This window comes from Neoarius graeffei, chromosome 18 (assembly GCF_027579695.1).
Source record: "Neoarius graeffei isolate fNeoGra1 chromosome 18, fNeoGra1.pri, whole genome shotgun sequence".
Taxonomy (NCBI): Eukaryota; Metazoa; Chordata; class Actinopteri; order Siluriformes; family Ariidae; genus Neoarius; species Neoarius graeffei.
Window position 1 is genome coordinate 12,592,956 of NC_083586.1, and position 25,817 is coordinate 12,618,772.

Here is a 25,817-nt window from a genome sequence, read left to right on the forward strand (position 1 = left end):
CCGGCCATGACACACCCTGTAATCTGTTTGCATACTGTAAAGAAAATGCTAACAAATATGTAATATATCACTTTTTTTTAATAAAAAGTGATATGGCATAGCAAAAACATCAAGTTTTATGGTCAGTATAATCTTGAGAAGATGAAAGAGATGTATATTAAAAATACAAAACGTCTCTGTGTAGCTAGCATTCAGAGATTTAACTAAACATGCTAAAGGTAAATAGTTTTGAGACTGCATTTCCTGTTTAGCTAGCACCTCTGATATTTGAATAACCGCGAAATCAGTCGACGATGAGTTAATCATTTTTATACTGAGGTACTCAGGAAGTTTTAAATGGAAACTTCAATGCTATGCTAACACGTGTCCTTGAATAACTATCAAAAAGTTAAAAGCAGCTTCTAGAAAATACTAGAAAGCTTCAAGTTAAAAAAAAAATTAAATGTAAACTTCATTCAAGATTTGTACCTTATTACTTGGTACATGCTAGTCAGCTAGGTGTTTATCAGTCTAGCTATGTACAGAGAACATCCAAGCTACACTATATTTAGCTGTAAACATACTAGTTCGCTAAAGATGGACAGTGGATTGAGACCAATAGCTTTGTAGCTAGCTAATGCCTCGGTCACAACCGGCCGTACATGCTCCTACAGCTGGTCTACGTGCAAAAAATGCGTGAAACGCATGGAGGGCGCGTGTGCGACGTGCTGATTTTCAAGCCGTAGACTGGCCGCAGAGGTTCTTTGTCATGTCAAACAAACTCTACGGGTGCTTACGTTTTTTTCAGGTTGCAAGACAAACTTATGGCCAACGTGCGTCTTTCTCCATGAGCAAAAAAATCGCAGTGATTTGGGGAAACGCCAAAAATCGCACGGCCAAAAAAATCGTACGTCCGGTTGTGATCTAGGCTTAACACACACACACTTTAATCAATGTTTCTGTTATCGAGGCTGTTATCGATCAGGACACACTGGTCAATGGAGCCTGGCTTCCTCCTGTCTTTCCTGCAGTGTGCACTACCTACCAATGTTCTGTCTCATTTGTCCCTGAGTATCTTTCGTGTAGTACTGTAAATTGCTTTTATCAGCTTTAGCAGGAGGCTAGCACTGTCCGTGCACGCTGTGACTGACTCGTGGCTGTCTTGTTCATGCTCGTGTTCAACATAACCACACACACACACTGTAAAAAAAAAAAAAAAATCTGTTGTTTTTACGGAAAAACACTGGCAGCTGTGGTTGCCAGAATAATCCTGTTAAAAATACAGTGAAATGTAAACATTTCAGAATAACTTGTACATTTCACTGGGATTCCATGCACAATTAATGATAACTAAATGTAAATTTTTACAGATATTCAATGTACAATAATCAATACATAACTCTTAATTTTACGGATATTCATTGTACCATAAAAAAGCATCTAGGAATGAATTGCAAGTGTTCTCGATTATTGGTTTTTGTGGCTCCAAAATGGTGGTTACAAGCAATGATCTACTAGACAGATATTTTATTTGATTTAGAGTTTTACGAAATGTGCCGGAGAGCCTCTACTGACATTTATTTTTATTTTTTTAATAGGGCAATGATGTAATTTTAACTATCACATTCTCTTTTAGTATTACAGTTTGTCTGTGTTTAAACTACAACAAGTTGTAAATTCTACAAAAAAAAAAGATCAATTCAACATATTCTTACTGTTAAATTAACAGTGGTATTTGGTTAGGAGTTTTACAGTATATTGATGTAAATTACACACTGCTTCATTGTTTTTGTATTTACAGTTTTCATGATTTTACATAAATTCACTGTTAATTCTACGGACATTTTTTACAGTGCACACTTGTATATAAATAATTACACACACACGCAGAGTTGTAGGAGTGTGTCACAATCAAATCTTTTTTTTTTTTTAGTTTTTTTTTTATTAAAAAGAATCAGTAAGATACAAACATCCTCCTTGGCTAATGGTGTTAGCTAGCAGGTGTTTAGTAGGCTTTCAAATTGAGGAATGAAACTTTAAGAGGAAAGAGAGCCAGAAAAAAAAAAGAAATGACAAATGGTGTTGGCTTCCTGGTTAAATGTTCAGCAGGCTTTCGCTCAAAGATGAAAAACATGAAAAAGAAACAAATATATGGCCTGGCTAATAGTGTTAGCTCACTGGCTAAGTATCTTTTCGCCCTTAGTTAGAAGAAAGATAGATAAACATACATAGTTAATGGTGTTAGCTAGCTAGTTTAGCGTTTAGCAGGCTTTAGAAAGAAAGAAAAAAGATCCATACTGCTTTGATAATAGTCTTAGCTCCCTGGTTTTATGTTTGGTTTAGGTGTTATGATGTGAAAGAAAACTGCTGACTAATGGCATTAGCTAGCTGGCTGTTTGTTTATTAGGCTTTAGAAAGAAACAAACAAATGTAGTACTTTACTAATGGCATTAGCTATCTGGCTAAGTGTTTGTTTATTAGGCTTTAGAAAGAAAAAAACGTAGTACTTTACTAATGGCATTAGCTAGCTAAGTGTTTATTAGTCTTTAGAAAGAAACAAATGTAGTACTTTACTACTAGCTATCTGGCTAAGTGTTTGTTTATTAGGCTTTAGAAAGAAACAAACATAGCCAGCTAGCTAATGCCATTAGTAAAGTACTATGTTTGTTTCTTTCTAAAGCCTAATAAACAAACACTTAGTACTTTACTAATGGCATTAGCTAGCTGGCTAAGTGTTTATTAGGCTTTAGAAAGAAAGAAACAAATGTAGTACTTTACTAATGGCATTAACTAGCTGGCTAAGTGTTTGTTTATTAGGCTTTAGAAAGAAAGAAACAAATGTAGTACTTTACTAATGGCATTAGCTAGCTGGCTAAGTGTTTGTTTATTAGGCTTTAGAAAGAAACAAGCAAATGTAGTACTTTACTAATGGCATTAGCTAGCTGGCTAAGTGTTTGTTTATTAGGCTTTAGAAAGAAACAAGCAAATGTAGTACTTTACTAATGGCATTAACTAGCTGGCTAAGTGTTTGTTTATTAGGCTTAAGAAAGAAACAAGCAAACGTAGTACTTTACTAATGGCATTAGCTAGCTGGCTAAGTGTTTGTTTATTAGGCTTAAGAAAGAAACAAGCAAACGTAGTACTTTACTAATGGCATTAGCTAGCTGGCTAAGTGTTTATTAGGCTTTAGAAAGAAAGAAACAAACGTAGTACTTTACTAATGGCATTAGCTAGCTGGCTAAGTGTTTTTGTTTATTCGGCTTAAGAAAGAAACAAGCAAACGTAGTACTTTACTAATGGCATTAGCTAGCTGGCTAAGTGTTTATTAGGCTTTAGAAAGAAAGAAACAAATGTAGTACTTTACTAATGGCATTAACTAGCTGGCTAAGTGTTTTTGTTTATTCGGCTTAAGAAAGAAACAAGCCAACGTAGTACTTTACTAATGGCATTAACTAGCTGGCTAAGTGTTTTTGTTTATTCGGCTTAAGAAAGAAACAAGCAAACGTAGTACTTTACTAATGGCATTAGCTAGCTGGCTAAGTGTTTATTAGGCTTTAGAAAGAAAGAAACAAATGTAGTACTTTACTAATGGCATTAGCTAGCTGGCTAAGTGTTTATTAGGCTTTAGAAAGAAAGAAACAAATGTAGTACTTTACTAATGGCATTAGCTAGCTGGCTAAGTGTTTGTTTATTAGGCTTAAGAAAGAAACAAGCAAACGTAGTACTTTACTAATGGCATTAACTAGCTGGCTAAGTGTTTTTGTTTATTCGGCTTAAGAAAGAAACAAGCAAACGTAGTACTTTACTAATGGCATTAGCTAGCTGGCTAAGTGTTTATTAGGCTTTAGAAAGAAAGAAACAAACATAGTACTTTACTAATGGCATTAGCTAGCTGGCTAAGTGTTTTTGTTTATTCGGCTTAAGAAAGAAACAAGCAAACGTAGTACTTTACTAATGCCATTAACTAGCTGGCTAAGTGTTTATTAGGCTTTAGAAAGAAACAAACGTAGTACTTTACTAATGGCATTAGCTAGCTGGCTAAGTGTTTTTAGGCTTTTGAAAGAAAGAAAAAGATACACAGTACTTGGCTAATGGTGTAAGGTCAAGGCTTTTTATTTTCGTTTCAACCGTATATCGCAGGTACAGTACACCGTTAAAATGAAACAACGTTTCTCCAGGACCATGGTGCTACATTAAACATCACAGGACTACAAATCTACAAATACAACATAAAGTTCGCTAACTGGCTAAGTGTTTATTTGCTTTTTATAAAAGAAAAAGAGACACCTAGTACTTGGCTAATGGTGTTAGCGTACTGGCTAAGTGTTTAACATGCATAGCTGTAGCAAAAACTCATATTAATGTTAAGTTGAAGAGGTGAAGTCGAACAGCAACCATAGCAAGTTCGCTAATGCTAAATTATGCTAATACTGTCATTTTGTTATTTATTTCATTTAATTCTATTTTTACAGCTGTGTCAGTCTGGCTCATTTAATTTGTCAGCATCTCCCATGGCAGCTTGAGGTGTCAGCTTTATTCTGGTTTTGTCCTCCAGCCACTCTGAACCTTCTGCCCATCTTTGTCTCTTGTGCTTTGTTTACCTGGTGGCTTTAATCCCGGATTTATCCGTCTGCTTCCGAGCGTTCACTGGTGCTAAAGCTCTTAGCTTTGTTCAAACAGAACGCGAGGAGTCACAGCCAAGGTCTCTCGCACTGATAATCCTCCATCCATCCCGCGTGCTTCAGAGCAACCTCGTAATCACATTACACCTCCTCCTGAAATCCAAACCCCAGAAAAACACAGCAATGATGCAGCAGAGTCACGCAGCCTGATGCTAATTCTGTGTGCGTTCGTGTCTCACGCTTTTCCTCCTCCGTCATTCTTTTGGAAGGGCGTCCATGTTCTTTTCTCTTTTTGCCTCAGTAAACCCGCGCAATATATTATTAGCATTGTTATCATAAGACACCATGTTCTATTTTGGTTCGGATGTTTTATATTACGGCTGGCAAAGCGAAGTTGATGTGAACGTTCTGGAGCAGGATCGTGATAAAACAACGCGGCTGTATCGCTAGCTAGCGGAGTGTTTAGCCACAGTGACGCTTTTTCTGTCACCTGACAACTTCTTTATTGTCTACTCTATATACAGAAGATGTTTTATAGATATATAAAATGTCATTATATAACTTTGTGTGTGTGTGTACACGCTGGTGTCTCCCTGAGCTCCACAATAAGAGACAGCACCATCTGGTACAGCTCTCATCTGCATCAGGTTTATTTTTACCTCATAAGTGGTGGCTCTTGACACACACACACACACACACACACACACACACACACACACACACACACACACAGGTGAGACAGCCTGCTGTTTTTTGAGAAATGAATGTATTAATATTGTTAAATTGTCCTGATTGGCACAGAAGAAGAGTGAAGGAAGGAAGGAAGGAAGGAAGGAAGGAAGGAAGGAAGGAAGGAAGGAAGGAAGATACAAAAGGAAAAAAGAAAGAAAGAAGGGAGGAAAAGAGAAATGAACAAAAGGAAAGAGAGAACAAGAATGGTGGAAAGGAAGGAGGGATGAATGAAAGGAACTTAAGAGCAAAAAGTAGGACAGAAGAGAATTGAAAGAGAAAAGGAAAGCATGTGAACGTAGAAAGAAACACAAAGGGAAAAGTAAAGAAATGGGATGTATGAGGGGTTTTTTTTTGGGGGGGGGCACATCCTCCCTACGTAGACAGCCTCCTCATGAATGGAGCACTATTTTAATGTATGTGTATTGAATATTGCATTATCTCTCATAGAACTGATTATTCACACACGTGTGTGTGTGTGTGTGTGTGTGTGTGTGTGTGTGAGAGCGAGCGGTGTTTGGAATGCCTGCAGCTTGTAGCATCCCCACACACTTTCTCCTTCAGGGCATTGTACCTTTCACTCACACACTCGTGCACACACACACTGTAGGCAGGAGGACTGATCATGTGTGAAGAAGCAGCTTGACTCTCATAACTCTGTGTGTGTGTGTGTGTGTTTTGCTGATGTGTCGGGAGTTTGTTTACTACTACTTGTCATTCTGTCCAAGGTCAACGAGCGAGGGAACAAGGGTATAAGATCTGTTCATGTGGAAAGATTCAGAACGCTACAGGTCTTCTCTCACTTGTCAGACCTGTATGTCTGTCTGTCTGTCTGTCTGTCTCTCTCGGTCACTGTTTTATCCTTGATCTTTAATCAAGAGTGTGATCTTTCCATATGAGAGCAGTACTTATTCATTTCACATTCAGCTTTTGCTCATTCCCCCCCCCCCCCCAAAACCTGCCCTCTTTCTCCAATCGCAGCTCGGACTGCCTTAGTGCACTCGTGAAACTTCTGCTCCCGGATTTCTGCGCTCTTTCAGATTTTGGTGATATGACCCTGTCGGAATTCACCAACCAACAGAATGCAAGCTTTCTCCTTTTTTCTGTGTCTGCCTTTCCCTTTCTCTGTCTCTGCCTCACCTTTTTTCTTGGTCTCTCTTTCCCTCTGGCGTAATCCCAGAGTCTCGGCTCAGAGCTCTGCTGTTTTATTGAATGGACTTTTTATCCGTTCACTCGTTTATCTCCAGGCTTTTTCTCTTTTTCATCATGTTCAGTTGCTCTGCTTCATGTAAAGTCCCTAAAGGACACCGATTTTTCTCGGTCTGTCTCTCTCCCGCTGAACCAGCTGTACTGGTGTAACTGTATGAGGATGTCAGAATTAAAACAATCATACTACATGTAGGTGTGATGATTTATCAGTGTGTTGATATACCTTGATAATCAGAAACACTGTTATCTTTAGCCTCATGCTGCTACAATATTTTTCATTTATATAACTTCAGGCCTGGAGGGGGAGTTAATGAAGTGCCCTTTATTGCATTATGGGAAATTGCCTTTCGATATTGCTCTTTAAGGAATAAAGGCGAAATATTCTCCTCTCTCTCTCCCCTTAACACACACGCACAACAAAATGGTACAATTTTAAGGTTTTCAAATCAATCGTTTTGTAAATTCACAACGTAACCAACGTTAGCATTCCTTCAGAGTTGGCCCCGCCCACTCAGCTAGCTGCAGCTGTGATGTGCAACATGATAGCATTGCAATTTACATCAACTAACATTGTAACGGTAACATGGTAATTGTAGCATAAACCTAAAAATGAATTTTATTCACAATCTCAAAATAATTAGTCATCGATTTTGATTCGTGATCAAAAAAATAAGGAAAGTAAGTCATCGATATTGATTCGTCAACACAACATCAGTGTAAAGGCGTAAATTACAATTTGGATAACGTAATGTTGCGTAAACTGTTTTCATATTTGCAACATAAGCATAGAATTAAAGGAGATGCGCAGAACCTTTATTTTTAAATACATTTCTGAGTGGATAGTATCTCCATCCTTGACTCTTGTATGCTGCATAATTGGGAATTAAAAAAAAATTTTTTTTGAGAGTTAAAATCGACTGCAAAGTTGGCATTCTAGCTGAGCCAGCCAGCCCTGGGTGGGTGACGTCACAGTGGGAACCGGTTTTAAGGCTGAGGCCTTTAACAGCTATAGACCGAAGCCAGACTCGGCAGGCGAGAGTGGTTGCAATGGCCTCTTCGTTTGGATTTATTGAACATTCTTCGGATTCCTCAGATATTAATACATCTGACTGTGATGGTCCTGAAATTGAAGTGTGTGTACATACTACTGCTATTGAGGTATTTCACTCACGTGACCAAGTCATGTGACGCTGCCATTTTGGACGTCACGGCTCGAATCAGTTTGAATGCGAGGAAGGCGACAAACGAAAAACATAAAAGAAAAAGGAGCGAGATGCAGAAAACACCTTCACTATCCAGCGACGTAGGGCATTTACAGGGCGAGCAGAGGGAGAGGTATTTGTGCAAAAATTGAGGTTAGCAGGCTTAGAGAACGACGTTTACCTGCTTCCACCAGGATTGTTCACTGACGTACGGAAGTACACGAAGCCCTCGTCTTTACCTGACTTCGGCCCACATGATCTGTATACCTATGTCGTTAAAAACCCATCGCCATACACAGGTATTGATCTGAAAGCGTATAAGAGTTTGGATGCCTACAAATATTTTGTGTCAGGCTGGGTAACATGCCTACATCAGCGGGTTGTCCCTGGAGCTGGTGGTCGCCATCTTATTACAGCTAAGGTTTGTTCACATTTTCATTTACTTTCGGTCCTCAGGATAAACAAAATGTTATTAAATGTCATTGAAACAACTTCTTAGTCTGTTGAGACATGGCCCGTTATAAATTTGCTGTTACCAGGCAATGACCAAGAACTGTATTATTAGGGTCGGTGTAGTTGTAGCAGTGTATTAGCAGCTAGCTGTTAGCACTAGCTAATGTCAACATCATAGCTGGTATGTTACTGTAGCAATATTTACGTTCAGTCATTTGGAAGACTGTTAAAACCTTTCAGTCTCAAGTTTTTCCTTTACTGGATTTACTAGTTTACTGAGCCATCGCGCGCTCTCCGGCCGAGCCGGGAGCCATCGCGCGCTCTCCGGCCGAGCCGGGAGCCATCGCGCGCTAGCTCAGTAAACTAGTAAATCCAGTAAAGGAAAAACTTGAGACTGAAAGGTTTTAACAGTCATCCAAATGACTGAACGTAAATATTGCTACAGTAACATACCAGCTACTGTTGTTGACATTAGCTAGCTTGCCGTCCAAAATGGTGGACACCGGGGCGTCACGTGACCCTGTGACGTCAGGTGAAATACCTCAATACACGTAGAACCGTATCAGTTCGAACCATCAGCAAGTGAATCCGATAGTAACACGTCGGCCACAGAGGCCCCCACCTTACGAAATAAAGCCAGACAACTGGATGGAATTGAACTGACGGTCTCATGTGAGACTCATTAAAACAGGACAGGCGTTATAACTTATGCAACATACATGTACATGCATACAATCACATTCTGAAGCAAATTAAATAATCTTATACCGATAACTTAAATACACAATACAAGTTGCATGTATAAATCTAAATGCAGGTAAACAACGAGTAGTGTTCGTTTTTGTTATGTAACGAAGTGAGAGTCGCATCTTACCTGTCTGTGTTCTCACTTCTTGAAGGCCGATCTTGTGGTCGATTGTTTTGAAACAATTTGACTTTCAGTTCTTCATTCATTCACTTCTTCCACATAAGGGCGAGATATTGCTGCTGAGGCAAGCATATCCATCGGAGAAATCTGGTGACTGGTCCACACTGAGTACTCCACCATTACTGCTCAGCTCACACTCTGGGAGAACTAGTGCAGCTGAACTTACTTTCCTTTTCTTGTAGTTTTCTTTTCCTTTAATTGTTGGTACTGCACCCTCTTTCAATACGGACTTATAGTCAACGCTCTTCAACAGATCAGAGGTTTCGTACGAGTCCTCAGTAAAATGTGCAGAGCAGAAGAGACACCACTTCGTAAGTGCCCAATCTGTGAATTTCTCGCAAAATGCGTCCAAATCTTTGCAGTTTGAACATTCTTGGGCCATGAATGCAACATAAATCCACCTTCTGTCATATTGCTGCACCCGCCAGCAACACATCTACGTGGCATGGCGATAAATTAGCTGAAAATGGAGTATCGAAGTTGCAATGAGCTCTGTGTTTTAGTATAGCGGACATGGCGATGAGACCGATAGACTTCCTGCTGTGACGTCACAGATGTCAAGGTCATTCACATAGACCACTACCTACATGAATCATTTTAATTGTAAAAATTACGATATTAGATTTAACGCTTAAAACTATTCCTATGCCATTCTTGAGGTCTCAAGGCATTTATGAACAAAAAGTGAGGCCATGGTTCTGCTTATGTCCTTTAAATTGCGATTCGTAATCTGTGTGAACGTTATAAAGAAGTCAGCTGTGATTCGTAATCTCAACGTTGTAAATGCCGTACATTAACTGTGGTTCATAATCGGAAACAAGATGATGTAAATGTTGTAATTATCAGTCAGTTGAAAATCACTGACGCTTGAACTGTGATTCATAAACACAATATGAATGTTACTAAAAAAATTTTACTGTGATTGTAATCACAATATAAACATTGTAAAACTAATTGTTCGGAATCATGACAGAGATGTACATTGTAATTTGTAATCTCAATATCTTGGTGTAAAAATGTTAGTTGTGATTTGTAATCACAACATAAATGCTGTAAAATGTTCATTATAATTATAATTCATAATTATGGTATGAAGGTAAATTCGTGATCGCAGTGTTAACTTTGTAAAGACAAACTGTTATTGAGACAAACTTGAATACAAAATTATACTAGGGTGAAAACAAATTGATATAAAGCTGTAACTTGGACTTCATATATATATTAGTGCTGTCAAAAATGTCGCGTTATTAACGCGTTAACTTGACTCAATTTTAACGGCGATAATTTTTTTTATCCCGAGATTAACGCTCTGTGACATGATGCCACGCCCCGCACAACCAGAGTCCTCTGCCCTCCCCCGAAGAGCCACGGTGCTCGGCTTAGGTTTCGTTTTCCCATCGGCGGCTCCAGCCCCACTTTGCAGTGGCTGTGACAAGACATGTTATGCTCTGCAATAAATTAAAAAAAAAAACATTGGTACAACCAGTGTTCGAACTATGCCGATATTTTCGGGGGGTCCCTTTTTTTTCCCTTGGGGGGGTGCTTGCTCTTGTCTCAGAGCGCGATCTCCATCGCGCGCTCACTTCGGATATGCAAATGCTTCCCGTTACACACGATTGCTATGTCAATAAACATCATTTTGCCAATATTTTAGAGACCCCCCAACATTTCCCAAATCATGTTTTCAAGGGATCTCATGTCTGTTTCAGGAGATCTCGGATCCCCCGAGTACCCCTGTAGTTCGAACGGTGAGCAAGCCCATTCACTTTTTTATGCTGATAAGAGAATTACAATGTTTTTTCATGTGACAAAAATGTGCGATTAAATTGCGATTAATCGCGAGTTAACTATGACAGTCACGACATTAATCGCGATTAAATGTTTTAATCGCTTGACAGCACAAAAACCATTGTAATTCTCTTATCAGCATAAAAACGTGAATGGGCTTGCTTTGTATTGCAAAGCATAACACGTCTTGACACAGCCACTGCAAAGTGAAACCTAAGCCAAACACCGGGGCTGGCAAAAGAACCATGAGTGAAGTAATCTACTGCTTGAGTTAGTCTACAACTTAGAGAGACAGGTTACACAGTGACGGTAGGCTTGACATGCTTGATTATAATATAAAGTACACTATTATATTAAGTTTAAGTTGTTCGTTGATAAATATTGCATTGAATCTGATCTTTACTGTTTCAGCTCACTTAACACATTTTGTACTTTTACACTTTCTGCCTGTTGATGCGTCGCGCTGTCCAATCAGAGGCGGCCAAATTTGCATATTACAGGAAGGATTTCTGGGATAGCATTGAGTTTACAGTTCAGAGGGACCTGGCTTCTTTAGACGCTGTCTTCTTAAAACTGAATAAATATTTAAAAAGAGCCAAATGAGCCAGTCTTTTGAACGGCTCTTTTCAAAGAACGGATCACAAAGATGCGGATCCCATCAAAGAGCCATAAATCCCATCTCTACTAGCGCGCCCTGCCCGCGCTGGTTCTTTGGGAGGAGGACAGAGGACTCTGGCTGTGCGGGGCGTGGCATTACAGTCTAGCTGCTATCGTTTGTCTCTGTTGCAAGTTCCTGGCAGTTTCAAAAGCTTATGAAAAACCTACATCATGTCACAGAGCGTTAATCTCGCGATAAAAAAATTATCGCCGTTAAAATTGAGTCAAGTTAACGCGTTAATAACGCAACATTTTTGACAGCACTAATATATATATATATATATATATATATATATATATATATATATAATAAAACGATAAGTGTGTGTGTATACATTGGATTAAAATGTGTAAAATGGTGTTGGTTTCTATATGTCTAAAATGTCATGTTTTCTACAGTTATACAAAGCGAGTTATGGGCAGTGGGATACGAGCCCAGGCACTAAACCCAGAAGTTCGGGTGAAGGAGGCTGATCCGGTCATTAACCAGGTGATCGACAAGCTGAAGCATATCAACCAGGTACGAAGTAATCAGAGGCTCAGGACCTCAACTGAGCAAATCAGTCATTGATGAAATGTTCGGGTGATTTTAATATAGCCACGTCAATCAGTAAATCATGTGTGAACCAATCTGAACGAATCAGTTAGGTATGAAATGGTCAGATGATCAATATGGCTGAGTAAATCAATTGCATAGCCAATGACATCATCAAAAGTACCAAATAAACTAATGAGATAATGAACCAATCGGGTAATCAATTCAGAGAAGTGAATTGGTAAGGTACAACCTCATTAAATGGTCAAAGGAAAAGCCATCGAATCAAGCGGATTGTTTTGATCAGCTAATCAAGTGGATCAGGTATGAAGTGATCAGGTGCTCAGTGCAGCTGAGTGAATCAAATAGATTATCAAAGCAATTAAGTGAATCGGATATCAAAATTTCAGGTTATTAATCCAGCTGAGTGACTCAAATGGATGATCAAAGCAATGAAGTAAATCAGTTATCAACTTTTTAGGTTATTAATACTGCTGACTGAATCAAATGGATGATCAAATTTATGAATTGAATCACATACCAACTTTTCAGGTTATTAAAACAGCTGAGAAAATCAAATAGATGAGCAAAGCAATGAAGTGAGTCAGATATTACCTGTTTAGGTTATTAATCCAGCTGAGTGAATCCAATAGATGATTAAAGCAATGAATTGAATCACATACCAGCTTTTCAGGTTATTAATACCGCTGAGTGATCAAACCAACGAAGTGAATCAATTATCAACTTTTCAGGCTATTAATACAGCTGAGTGAATCAAATAGATGCTCAAAGCAGTGAAGTGAATCAGTTATCAACTTTTCAGATGATTAATACAGCTGAGTGAATCAAATGGATGATCAAAGCAATGAAGTGAATCAGGTATCAAATTTATAGGTTATTAATACAGCTGAAATGAATCAAATAGATACTCAAAGCAGTGAAGTGAATCAATTATCAAATTTTCAGGCTATTAATACAGCTGAATGAATCAAATGGATGATCAAAGCAATGAAGTGAATCAGATACCAGCTTTTTAGGTTATTAATACAGTTGGGTGATCAAACCAATGAAGTGAATCAGGTATCAACTTTTCAGGCTATTAATATAGCTGAGTGAATCAAATGAAAAACCAAAGCAATTAATTGAATCTCACACCAACTTTTCGGGTTATTAATATAGCTGAGTGAAGGAAATGGATGATCAAAGCAATAAATTGAATCCGTTATCAAATTTATAGGTTATTAATACAGCTAAGTGAATCAAATGAAAAACCAAAGCAATGAATTGAATCACATACCAACTTTTTGGGTTATTAATACAGCTGAGTGAATGAAATGGATGTTCAAAGCAATAAATTGAATGTTATTAATACAGCTGAGTGAATGAAATGGATGATCAAAGCAACAAATTGAATCACAAACCAACTTTTCAGGTCATTAATACCGCTGAGTGAATCAAATGGATGATCAAAGCAATGAAGTGAGTCAGGTATCAAATTTATAGGTTATTAATACAGCTGAATGAATCAAATAGATGCTCAAAGCAGCGAATTGAATCAGGTCAAATTTTCAGGTTATTAATAGAGCTGAGTGAATCAAATAGACGATCAAACCAATGAAGTGAATCAGTTATCAACTTTTCATCAACTTCTTTCATCAACAGTTTTCAACTTTTCATCAACTTCTCATTTGGGCAACAACAGACAGCATGACTATAACATTAACAGTTTTAACATGAAGACAGTTTCGTTGATGTTGTAACTCTTCATTGATGGAAACTTGAGTGCAAAACTGTTCATGACAACTGCAGTCCTAAAGTTATCAAGTCAACTGTAGTCCTCAGCCATAAAAGCATTACTGTAAGAATCCAGAGCATCCTCCAGGTGTAACCCTCAACTGTCCTCATGGGGCCGTCCTCCACAGGAGCGATGTGATAAAACTCCGACCAGACACAGGGCACCAGGAATGGATCAAGCAAGTCCAAGGGGCAGAAGAGGCCAGCATCTCAATCCCAGGACCAACATGTAACTCAGAGGGACAGATGGGGGGGGAGAGAAAGAGAGAGAAAGAAAACACAGGTTGTTAGGTATGCCCTAAAAATGACCAAGTATTAAATCTGTGTGGTAGGCTCGCAGAGACGAGTCTCTTGACATCAGGCATAACACACAATGGCATGTTAATATGGTTAAAAAATATCATGACCTGCTGTGGCTGGATGCTTGATTGGGTGATGGGAGCACACTCCTCAGCAATGATGAGATGCAGATGGGACCCTTAGGGCTGGCCAAGACAGTTCAGTTACATTTCACCAGGTCTGGGACATGCGACAGAATGTCTGACGGCCAATTCCCTGCAGGCTACGAGAGCCAGTCAAGGTCTCCACCCTCTCCACCAAAAGATTTTCTGTTGACTCCATGTAACTCAGAGGGACAGATTTTGGGGGGGAGGGAAAGAAAAAGCAGGTGGTTAGGTATGCCCAATGTCACCTGAATAAGTAGGAACAGTATACATATTGCACCGAGTACAAGCAGGGACTCCGGCAACTAACTATGACACCATAACTAAAAGGGGAGAGCCAGAAGGTAACACAGGCATGAGGGAGCCCCAGGACATAAAGCAGCAGCCACTACACCGTCAACAAACTCGACTGAGCAAGCGAGTGGGGACTGACAGCATCCATACATCCCAGTTTACCAAAACACTCTGTCTGAGGACCCTCTAGATCTACACCTTTACCTCATAAACACCATTAACAAAAGGCTTGACTAAACAGATGTTTTCAGCCTAGACTTAAACGCTGAGACTGTGTCTGATTCCCGAACATTACTTGGAAGGCTGTTCCATAACTGTGGAGCTTTGTAAGAAAAGGCTCTGCCCCCTGATGTAGCCTTCACTATACGAGGTACCAGCAGATAGCCTGCACCTTTTGATCTAAGTAGGCATGGCGGGTCATAGAGGAGCAGAAGTTCACTCAGGTACTGTGGTGCGAGACCATTTAGTGCTTTAAAGGTCAATAGTAGTATTTTATAATCAATACGAAATTTGATGGGGAGCCAATGCAGTGTGGATAAGACAGGCGTCAAGTGGTCATATTTTCTAGTTCTAGTAAGGACTCTTTCTGCTGCATTTTGAACTAACTGGAGCTTGTTTATGCACTTATTGAAACATCCAGACAGTAAGGCATTACAATAATCCAACCTGGAGGTAACGAAAGCATGGACTAGTTTTTCCGCGTCATGCAATGACATTAAATTTCTTATCTTTGCAACATTTCTGAGATGAAAGAAAGCTATCCGGGTAATGGTATCAATGTGAGTTTCGAATGAAAGACTGGGGCCAATAATCACTCCGAGGTCTTTTATTGCTGCACGTGAAGAAACAGAAAGGCCATCCAGAGTTACTGTGTAATCAGAAAACTTACTTCTAGCTGTATGTGGTCCTAGTACAAGTACTTCAGTCTTGTCAGAGTTAAGCAGAAGGAGATTAATAAGCATCCAGTGTTTAATGACCTTAACACATTCCTCAATTCTATTAAACTGGTGTCTCTCATCAGGTTTTGCAGAGACCTACAACTGTGTGTCATCAGCATAACAGTGGAAACTAATACAATGTTTACGAATAATATCACCCAGAGGTAACAGATATAGAGAAAAAAGCAGTGGACCCAAGACAGAACCTTGTGGAACACCAAACTTTACTTCAGTACGTCTAGAAATATCACCATTTATATCAACATACTAATAACGATCAGTTAGATAAGACCTGAGCCAGGAGAGGGCCATTTCCTTAACTCCCACAACATTTTCTAGTCTATCCAGAAGAATGGAATGATCAATGGTATCAAATGCTGCACTAAGGTCAAGCAACACAAGTAGCGAGACACAGCCCTGATCAGACGCCAACAGTAGGTCGTTTACTACTTTAACCAGTGCTGTCTCTGTGCTATGATGAGGTCTAAATCCTGACTGATACATTTCATGGATGTTATTCCTATGTAAATATGAGCATAACTGTTGTGCCACAGCTTTTTCAAGGATCTTGGAGATAAAGGGGAGGTTTGATATTGGCCGATAATTGGACAGCTGACAGGGATCAAGGTCAGGTTTTTTAATCAGGGGTTTGATAACTGCTAGTTTAAAGGATTTGGGTACATAGCCAATCATAAGAGAAGAATTTATTATTTTTAGAAGCGGTTCAATTACTTCAGGTATTATCTGTTTGAATATACGTGTAGGTAAGGGATCTAGTATGCAAACTGAGGCTTTTGATGCAGAGATTAATGAAAGTAATTCAGTTTCTTTAAGGGGAGTAAAACATTCTAACTGATGATCTGATGCAGTTATTAATGGCCCTTTTCCACTACCCTTTTTCAGCTCACTTCAGCTCGCTTCAGCTCACTTCAGCCCGACACGGCTCGTGTTTCGACTACCAAAAACCAGCACTACTCAGCTCGCTTCAGCCCTGCTTAGCCCCTAAAACTCGCACCGTTTTGGAGTGGGGCTGAAGCGAGCCAAAGCGAGCCGAGTGAGGCTGGGGGCGTGAGCAGACACTCCCCTGTGCACTGATTGGTGAGGAGGAGTGTCCTCACATGCCCACACACGCCCCGTGAGCGCGCTGGGATCTGTAAACACCGTAAACCCGGAAGAAGAATAATTACGAATTACGAGAATTTCTGAAGCCTTATGCGCCTCGCCTCATCTATACGCTCTTGCCAGTATCTGTTGGCGTTGTCGGTGACAACAAGCCACAGCACCAAGACCAGCAACACTAACGACTCCATGTCCTCCATGTTTATTGTTTACTATCCGGGTCGTGAGACTACCGCTTAAAAGATCACTGATGTCACTGTTTGCGCTGCTTAACGACATCACCTGACGTCCACCCACTTTCGCTAACTCCACCCAATGTGTCCACCCACTTCCAGCCAGCACGGTTCAGCGCGGTTGTAGTCGAAATGCAACTCCAACAGCCCCGCTCAGCTCGACTCAGCACGGCACGGCTCAGCCCGACTCAGCCGCGTTTGTAGTGGAAAAGTGGCAATAGTTAACTACAAGGTCACTTTCATTGTCTGACCTTAAATTAGTAGTTTGAATTTTTTGTCGGATATTCTCAATTTTGTCATTAAAAAAATTCATGAAGTCGTTGCTACTACATACTGCAGGTGTGCATGTGTCTATAGTGGACTTATTCCTGGTTAATTTTGCTACAGTATTAAATAGGAATCTAGGATTATTTTTGTTATCTTCTATTAGGGAAGAGAGATATGTTGATCTCGCAGCACTAAGAGCTTTTCTATACTTCAGGAAGCTCTCCTTCCACGCTAATTTGAACACTACCAATTTTGTTTGGCGCCATTTACCTTCCAATTTTCGAGTGGTCTGTTTTAAAGTGCGAGTGTCATTATACCAGGGTGCTAATTTTTTGTCTCTGACCATTTTCTTTTTTAGAGGAGCTACATTATCTAAAGTATGGCGGAATGTTGACTCTAAGCATTCAGTTGCCTGATCAAGTTCTGCAGGGGCTGACAGTGACCCAATCAAAGTTGATAACTCTGGGAGATCATTTATAAAGCTCTGTGCAGTAGTTGACATGAAAGTACATTTAATACAGTAGCATGGTGAGGTGCATATATTATTACTCAGACACAGTTTGAATGAGATGAGATAATGATCTGAGATAACTTCAGACTGTGGAAGTATGACTATATTGTCTACGTTTAATCTGAATGTTAGTATTAGATCAAGGGTGTGACCACCATTATGGGTCGGTCCTATGACATTCTGATTAATCCCGACTGAATCTAAGATGGACACAAACGCTGTTTTTAAAGGGTCTTCTGGGTTATCGAAGTGAATATTAAAATCTCCGACAACTAATGCTTTGTCTAAGGAAATAACCAGATCTGAGATAAAATCTGCAAATTCAGAAAGAAACTCAGAATATGGCCCCGGGGGCCTGTAAATAATAAGCAGTGGAATTAACTGGGTAGACTTGTTTTTCGAGGCTACATACATTATATGAGTATGAAGAACTTCAAATGTATTAAATTTATAACCAGGTTTTTGTGTTACACCTAGATAATCGTTATAAATAACCGCAACGTGACGTGACGAGGTGACGTCGACAAACTACCTTCCGCCTTACTTCCGTGTATACGTTCAAGAGAAGCAGCATGTGCGAGTCTCAGGAGAGACTGCCTGCACACAGCACTAGTATTAATAGTTTTTTTTCTTATATGAAGGCTGAGGCATTTCCTTTTGAATTTGGAATCCGTGTTTATATAGGCTTAAATTCTGTTGCTGAAAGTGTGTTAGGTATGTTTACAGTGAAGGACTGTGCACTTTACATTATTTTTTTACTTAATACAAGAAATTAATGGATGCCAAAATTTTTGCCAAAATGGTATTTTATTTTCCACTGTTTAGGCAGCTTCAGCATCATACTGTGATATTCTGTTCCAATTGTTTTTTTTTCTTCTATGAAGCCTGAGCCATTTATCTTATTAGTTTATAATTCTTGTTTAATTTAGTCTTCAGGAGAGACTGCCTGCACACAGTACTAGTATTAATAGTTTTTTTTTTTCTTACATGAAAGCTGAGGCATTTATATTATATTGTAAGGTAACTTCATGTTGTGCTGTGAGGTTCTATGCACTTTAACTTTTGAACCAACAGGTGCATTTGGATAAGTAAAGCCTATTTTTCTGCATTTTTGTAGTCCTGGTAATCTTTTATATTGGTAAAGTTGTTTATAGGACCATTTCTCAGTGTCTTTGTTCTTTTAATCAATAGTTTTTCAGTAATAACTTAATATTTAACATATCACTCAATTTTAATCACAAAAAGAGAAAATCGCAACAATTTCTCGCAACTTTCACTTCCTCCCGCAATGTAATCGCAACAAAAACCTAAAAAAACACCGCAACTTTCATCGCAATTTTTTGGAAAAACCCCCGCAACATCAGACATTTTAGCCCGCAACAATCACAAAAAAGGCCCGCAAAATCCTGGGGGGACTGATGTTGTAAAAAAGTTATCACAGCAAAAGCATATTAAAAATGGTTGTTTCAACATTTAAATTAGTAGTTGCTAGATGTTTTGAAATATCAAGCCTTGTACTTGAAATATTGTTATTTCAGATGAATTGATGAAATGTATTAAACATTTGATGTGAATATGCAAATCATATAAATATTAATATTATAAATGTTTGCATGAAATTGCATGAGCGACAACCATTTTAACTTGTAATTTAAATTTTTTTTGAGCCCTAAGGGGGGGCTCACCCCCCTTTGTAACCCCCCCCCCTGCATGGCTGTGCCATGCACGTCTGACCTTGTCAGACTTTTCAGGTTTTTGAAAATTTTATACTTGCACCCATGATAAAGTGAATCAGGTATCAACTTTTCAGGTTCTTAATACAGCTGAATGAATCAATTGGATGATCAAAGCAATGAATTAAGTCAGCTATCAAATTTTCAGCTTATTAATACGGCTGACTGAATCAAATAGATGATCAAAGCCACAAATTGAATCACATACCAACTTTTCAGGTTATTAATACCGCTGAGTGAATCAAATAGATGATCAAAGCAGTGAAGTGAATCAATTATCAACTTTTCAGATGACTAATACAGTTGAGTGAATCTTATGGATGATCAAAGCAATAATGTGAATCAGATGCCAACTTTTCAGGTTATTAATACCGCTGAGTGAATCAAATAGACAATCAAAGCAATGAAGTGAGTCACATACCAACTTTTCAGATTATTAATACAGCTCAGTGAATCACATGAATGATCAAAGTCGTGAATTGAATCACATACCATCTTTCCAGGTTATCAATTCAGCTGAGTGAATCAAATAGATGATCAACGCAATGAGATGTATCACATAGCAACTTTTTATGGTATTAATACAAATGAGTGACTCAAATGGATACTCAAAGCAATGAAATGAATCAATCGTTTTTTCAGGTTATTAATACAGCTGAGTGAATCAAATAGATGATCAAAGCAGTGAAGTGAATCATATCAAGTTTTTAGGTTATTAATACCACTGAGTGAATTAATCTGGTGACCAAAGCAATGATCTGAATCAGATATTACGTGCTCCATATGGCTGAGAGAAACAATCAAGTACAAACTGATCAGTTTAGCTAATTGAATCAACATGGGAGCAAGTTTTCCGGCATGTGCCGGAAGCTCCGTTTTTTTCGGTTCTGAAAGTCATTTTTCCAAATCGTGTAAATCTGGTGAGATTTTCGGGGGGTGGCCCTCTCACTGTCTCACTCTCAGCGTATTACTGGGTTACCGCAGTACAGTCTCTGCATGACACAAATCTTTTCATCTCGTCTTCACCACAAACCTCATTCAGTTTATACGCCACTCACCGACGAGCGGTCCTGACTAGCCCGTTGTTTCACGGTAGACCCCGAAGCCGCCGCCAGGCGCCGCTAAAACCGCCATTTAGAATTTGAGCCGCCACCAGCCAATAATTTTGTAAGCCAATTTGAGCCGCTATCTAATACAATTTGGCTGAGCCACTAAGAATTGTGTACATCAAATAATGGGTTTATCCACATCATGAGCTACAAGAAAAGTGACACAAACATGATCAACTGTACACACTAGTAGTAACACAATAGAGACGTATAGGCATACACTGTAGAGATTTAGAACTGATATCACAGCACAGAGAGCCACCACAAGCTTGCCGTTGTGACTACCTGTCTGGCTTCCCGCCCCTCACACCGTTACCACGATACACTGGGGAACCCGGGAACCCACCCAGAGCATCAATCGACTCCGATATCGACGAGATGGCTGCATTCTTTGCCGCTGCTGAGGGAAAGTGTAAAGTTTTTTTTTGTTTGTTTGTTTGTTTCACATACTTCAAGATTGATAAAAAAAAAAAGTACTCCACCACTCTACTTTCATCATAGTAAGATAGCTGCCAGTCCTTCACTGGTCATTGCTAGTGAGAGTAGATAGCTAGATGCCTTCCTCGAACAATCCAGATTAGCTTATTATTAGCATTGAACTACAATCTTGCTAGATTTATATTTACAATGAAGTAAGAGACCAGGGGACCTGTGGTAATTTGCTATTTATTCCCCCCATTTGTTTGATCCGTTCGCCCGGATATATGCCACACAGTGACGTCCAGTATCAGCCATTTGTAGCCATAAACATTTTGGTGGCTGCAGCAGCCATTAAGGTTTTGGCTGAGTCAGCTAGCCAGCCAATAATTTCATCAGCCAGCCATTATCCTGAAAACAAACGGCTTCGGGGTCTATTTCACGGTGTTATACATGTGTGGTGATATGTTTCACGCACGTAGCACGTTGTTCGACCAAATCAACACAGCTATTCCCATGAGTCGCCGTTTCTTTTGGTGCAAGTTAGAACGGTGCTTTTGATTGGCTCACTGTTAACTGCCGTCCAATGAAACTTCAGCTTTTATAATAAGCCTTATTTCGCTTCCCTCCCTTGCGACAGATCCACGTGATTTGCTTCTGGTTGCTGATCAAAATATGTCAAAGTGAAGTTTTTATCGGAAGGCTCCAATACAAAAGAATTAGAAAAGACGTCTAGAAATAAATGGAGATGGGAATGGTTAAGCGAGTGTGACAAAAACGGTGACAAATGGAAAATATGGCTGAGAAAACCGGACGTCCCGGGAGTTGCGTATTGTGACTGCTGTTCAGAGACTATCAAGTCTGGCTCCAGCGGGACGAAGGGACTTAAGTCACGCCGATGAGACTAATCACTTTTCTGATTTTTGTGCTATGTAGTAATAAGTGAATTCAAAACATTTATTGGTGATTTAAATTGTCGTCTGATATTGTGTGATGTGCAAATGCAATGTGCTTTCTTCTAGAATTGAAATTATTCATCACAAGTATCTGCTTTTGAGCAATTCCAGCGTTATGGACGTGACACTTGAACTCAAAATGGCAACAAATGACCCAGTGCATGTTTTATTGTCTCCCAGTATTTAAACAGGTGTTGTATATTTTAAGGCTGTACCATACTGGAGAAGTGATAGAACAAGAACAATTCCCATAGTACATCTAGGGCATGCCAGAAAATGCCAATAAAAGATGCGTTATGGATGTGACAGAAAAAGTATCACACTTCTTGGGTGACTGTACATTTTTATCAAACTCTGTGAAATTGTAAACCTAATGTCGAAATGGAGATATCCATTTGATAGAGGGGTCCAAGGTGAATATTAAAAAAAATCTTTGTTTAAAATATTTTGTATTTCATGCAGAGTTTCGGAAGGAAAAGTCAGCGTTATGGATGTGACGAAATTCCGTTACGGGTGTGACGCGTCTGAAATAGACATGGCGTATGTTTAGAAAATCAGCAATTTAACCACCATAACCCTTTGAAAAACTCTCTAAATATCAGCTAAAACTATCAAAGTTCTTAAATAATATTTAGGATGGCTATTGTTTTGCTGTTTTGTGGATTTTAGCATACATTTCTGTGGCTTGTGGCAATAATATAGAATTGTACATGATCAAAGTTGATTTTAGCTTGGGGTTTACATTATAAGAAAGAAAGACTGACAGTGACATATTAGGTTGGTTACAAATTGGTTCAACTTATTCACATCTGTAAAATACAGGCCTAGGTGAGATCTCTGGGAGTGGTTTTGATGTATTACATGTTGCTTTATTTTTGCATGGTGAGGTTGACATTTACATGGAATTGCCCTCTTATAAACTTTTTTTTTTTTTACATTTGATTACCTTTCAGTTATTAAATAAAAGTAAGGTAGGTCTTGAAATAAGTTTGTTAGCTTTTTTTCATCTTTTCTAATGCGGTTGTTAGGTTAAACTCATTTGTAGTCAGTAATGGGTTATAAAATAGATATTTTTCTATATGGAAAAAGCTGAATCTTATTTGCTAAAATCCAGGAGTTTCTGAGGACATCAAGACATGTGGCCCCTTATTTTAACTCAAGCTGTTTATATATTGTAAAAAAGGTACCACAGCAAAAGCATATTAAAAATGGTTGTTTCAACATTTTAAATTAGTAGTTGCTAGATGTTTTGAAATATCAAGCCTTGTACTTGAAATATTTCAGATGAATTGATGAAATGTATTAAACAGTTGATGTGAATATGCAAATCGTATAACTATTAATATTATAAATGTTTCCATGAGAGACAACCATTTTAACTTGTAATTTAAAATTTTTTTTAGCCCTAAGGGGGGCTCACCTCCCTTTGTAACCCATACATGTCAACCTTTGGTCAATCAAACCTGTATAACCAACCTCCAAAATCCGTATTTCCCTTATAAAATCCGTATAAGATGCAAATTAAAATAATTTACCTAAAATTTGAATGATAATTAGCAATGATATATCCCAGTTACTTTTTATTCAATATTAATAACAATAAACCTTCAGAATGAATACAAAGTATTTTTCCAGTCTCACCTGTGAAAGGTAATCCCATGTGATCTCGTTTGGACGGTAAACCTGTTGGTACAGTTAAACGCAGCATATGAATGAGGCATCTTTATTCTCGGCTACTGTATACCAGAGACGGTTGAAGAATCTCCACTTTGCCACATCCAATATGGCGGCGAGGATGACGTATGATTCTACGCAGAAGGTGGCGTCTATGTTTATATGTCTATGACTTCACGGTTGGCGGGATTCTCGCAATGCGGTGTGCGCATGATCAAAAGTGGAACGAAGTCTCGCTACCACAAGATAACGCGCGATTTCATAAGACTCTTTACTGGCTGTCTGTGGTGTACAGTACGTTTATCATCGTAGGAACTGATTATAGCCCTAAATAAATATTGAAGTTTTTTTTAAAGAATCCGTATAACTTTATTTATACGCCCGTATACTACGTTTATTGAATCGAATCCGTATAAAATACGGACATTCCGTATAGGTTGACATGTATGAACAATGATATATCCAAGTTACTTTTTATTCAATATTAATAACAATAAACCTTCAGAATGAATACAAAGCTCCAATGTTTGACAAAAACACAGCGTCACTCTAATGCTCTGAATTGTACTCCATGACAGCTTTTTTAGCACTCTGCACCAATACCTCACGAGGCTGCATGTCACAGCAAGTGTCTGTGTTGATCTTGCCGGAGTGCCCATTCAGAATCTTTTCAGTCGCTAGTGAAAGTCACTCAGGTGGAAATACGTGTTTCAAACAAAATGTTACTTCCCGGTTGGCGGGATTCTCGCAATGCGGTGTGTGCATGATCAGAAGTGGAACGAAGTCTCGCTACCACAAGATAATGCACGATTTCATAAGACTCTTTACTGGCTGTTTGTGCTTTCTGTGGTGTACAGTACGTTTGTAAATGTTATGCACTCTTTTATCATCGTGGGAATTGATTATAGCTCTAAATAAATATTGAAGTTTTTTTTTAAAGAATCTGTATAACTTTATTTGTACGCCCGTCAAATCCGTATAAAATACGGACATTCCATATAGGTTGACATGTATGGTAACCACACACACACACACACACACACACACACCCCCGCATGGCTGCGCCATGCACGTCTGACCTTGTCAGACTTTTCAGGTTTTTGAAAATTTTATACTTGCACCCATGAATCAATTAGGTACCAATCTTTCAGTTGATCACACAGACAACTCAATCTTGTATGAACTAGCTAGCTAACATCTTTTTCTAACTAGTATGAATCATAAGTTGTGTACAAAACAGGAATAGCTAGCTCGCTGATGCACATACTAAAATTAGTTCTATAAAACTAGTTGACCCAGAAGCACTGTGTTGGGTGTTTAATGATTTTTTGTGGTCAGAAATTAGTGTGTTATTTGTCTTTAGTGCAGAACAGATAGCGAGGATGTGTGTGATCGATGGATACATATTTACCAGTCCACCTTCAGTGTTTGTGTTCAGCTTCTGGTTAAATCAATGCTGTTTGAGCCCCATTGTCTCATTGTGGCGTTTGTGCTGAGGCAGCCATGTGTAGTGCATTTTGCCAAAGAATGTTGTAATGCTAATGCTGATTCAGGGATCATTATGGTCGATTTTAGCCACACACAGTATTTCAGACGAGGCTGGGCTTTTATTTCATCCATGGCAAACTATTTTAGCCTTTATTCCTTAGTCATTGTTGTTGTCAGTCCTTACAGTTATTTACTCTTTAACCTGGCAAGTAAATTGACTTTTGGAAGCTAACTACATAATCTGGGTGCTAAATCTGTAATCTGGCATCCAACTCCATAATCTGTGCGATTACTTTCTAATCAGATATAATTTGCTAATCTGGGAATTAACCCCACAGTCTGGGACCTAACTCATTAACTTTGGAAATATCAGTGGTAACTCCATATTATAGGAAGCTCATTTCATAATCTAGAAACGCCATAATCTGGGAGTTGACGTCACAATCTGGGAGATGACTAATCCTAGGAAGTAATTTGAAAACAAGGGGACCAACAGAGTCTGCAAGATAACTCTGTACCCTGAGAGATAAATCCTTCATTTGAGAGCTAATTTATTAATTTGTGAGGTAATTTAATATTTGGGATTTTATTCAGTAATCTCAGAGCAGTGAATAATCTATCTCAGTAATTTGCTAACTCTGTAACGTAGTTAACTTCAAAATTTGGGAACATTAAGCTAGGGTATAATTTGCTAATCTGACAGCTAGCCCTGTAGTTGTTAATCTAAATCCATAATACA

General features: G+C 38.8%; 1 protein-coding gene across 4 annotated transcripts in view; it reads left to right on the forward strand.

The window, feature by feature from the left end:
• The window catches only part of gpc5a (glypican 5a), a 212,950-nt gene that overhangs the window by 75,498 nt on the left and 111,635 nt on the right, over positions 1-25,817 (forward strand). For all 4 annotated transcript variants that reach the window (XM_060898433.1, XM_060898436.1, XM_060898435.1 and 1 more), the window contains exon 7: positions 11,967-12,087. In XM_060898433.1, the coding sequence (XP_060754416.1) occupies positions 11,967-12,087 (121 nt within the window). The remainder of the gene's footprint in view (positions 1-11,966; positions 12,088-25,817) is intronic.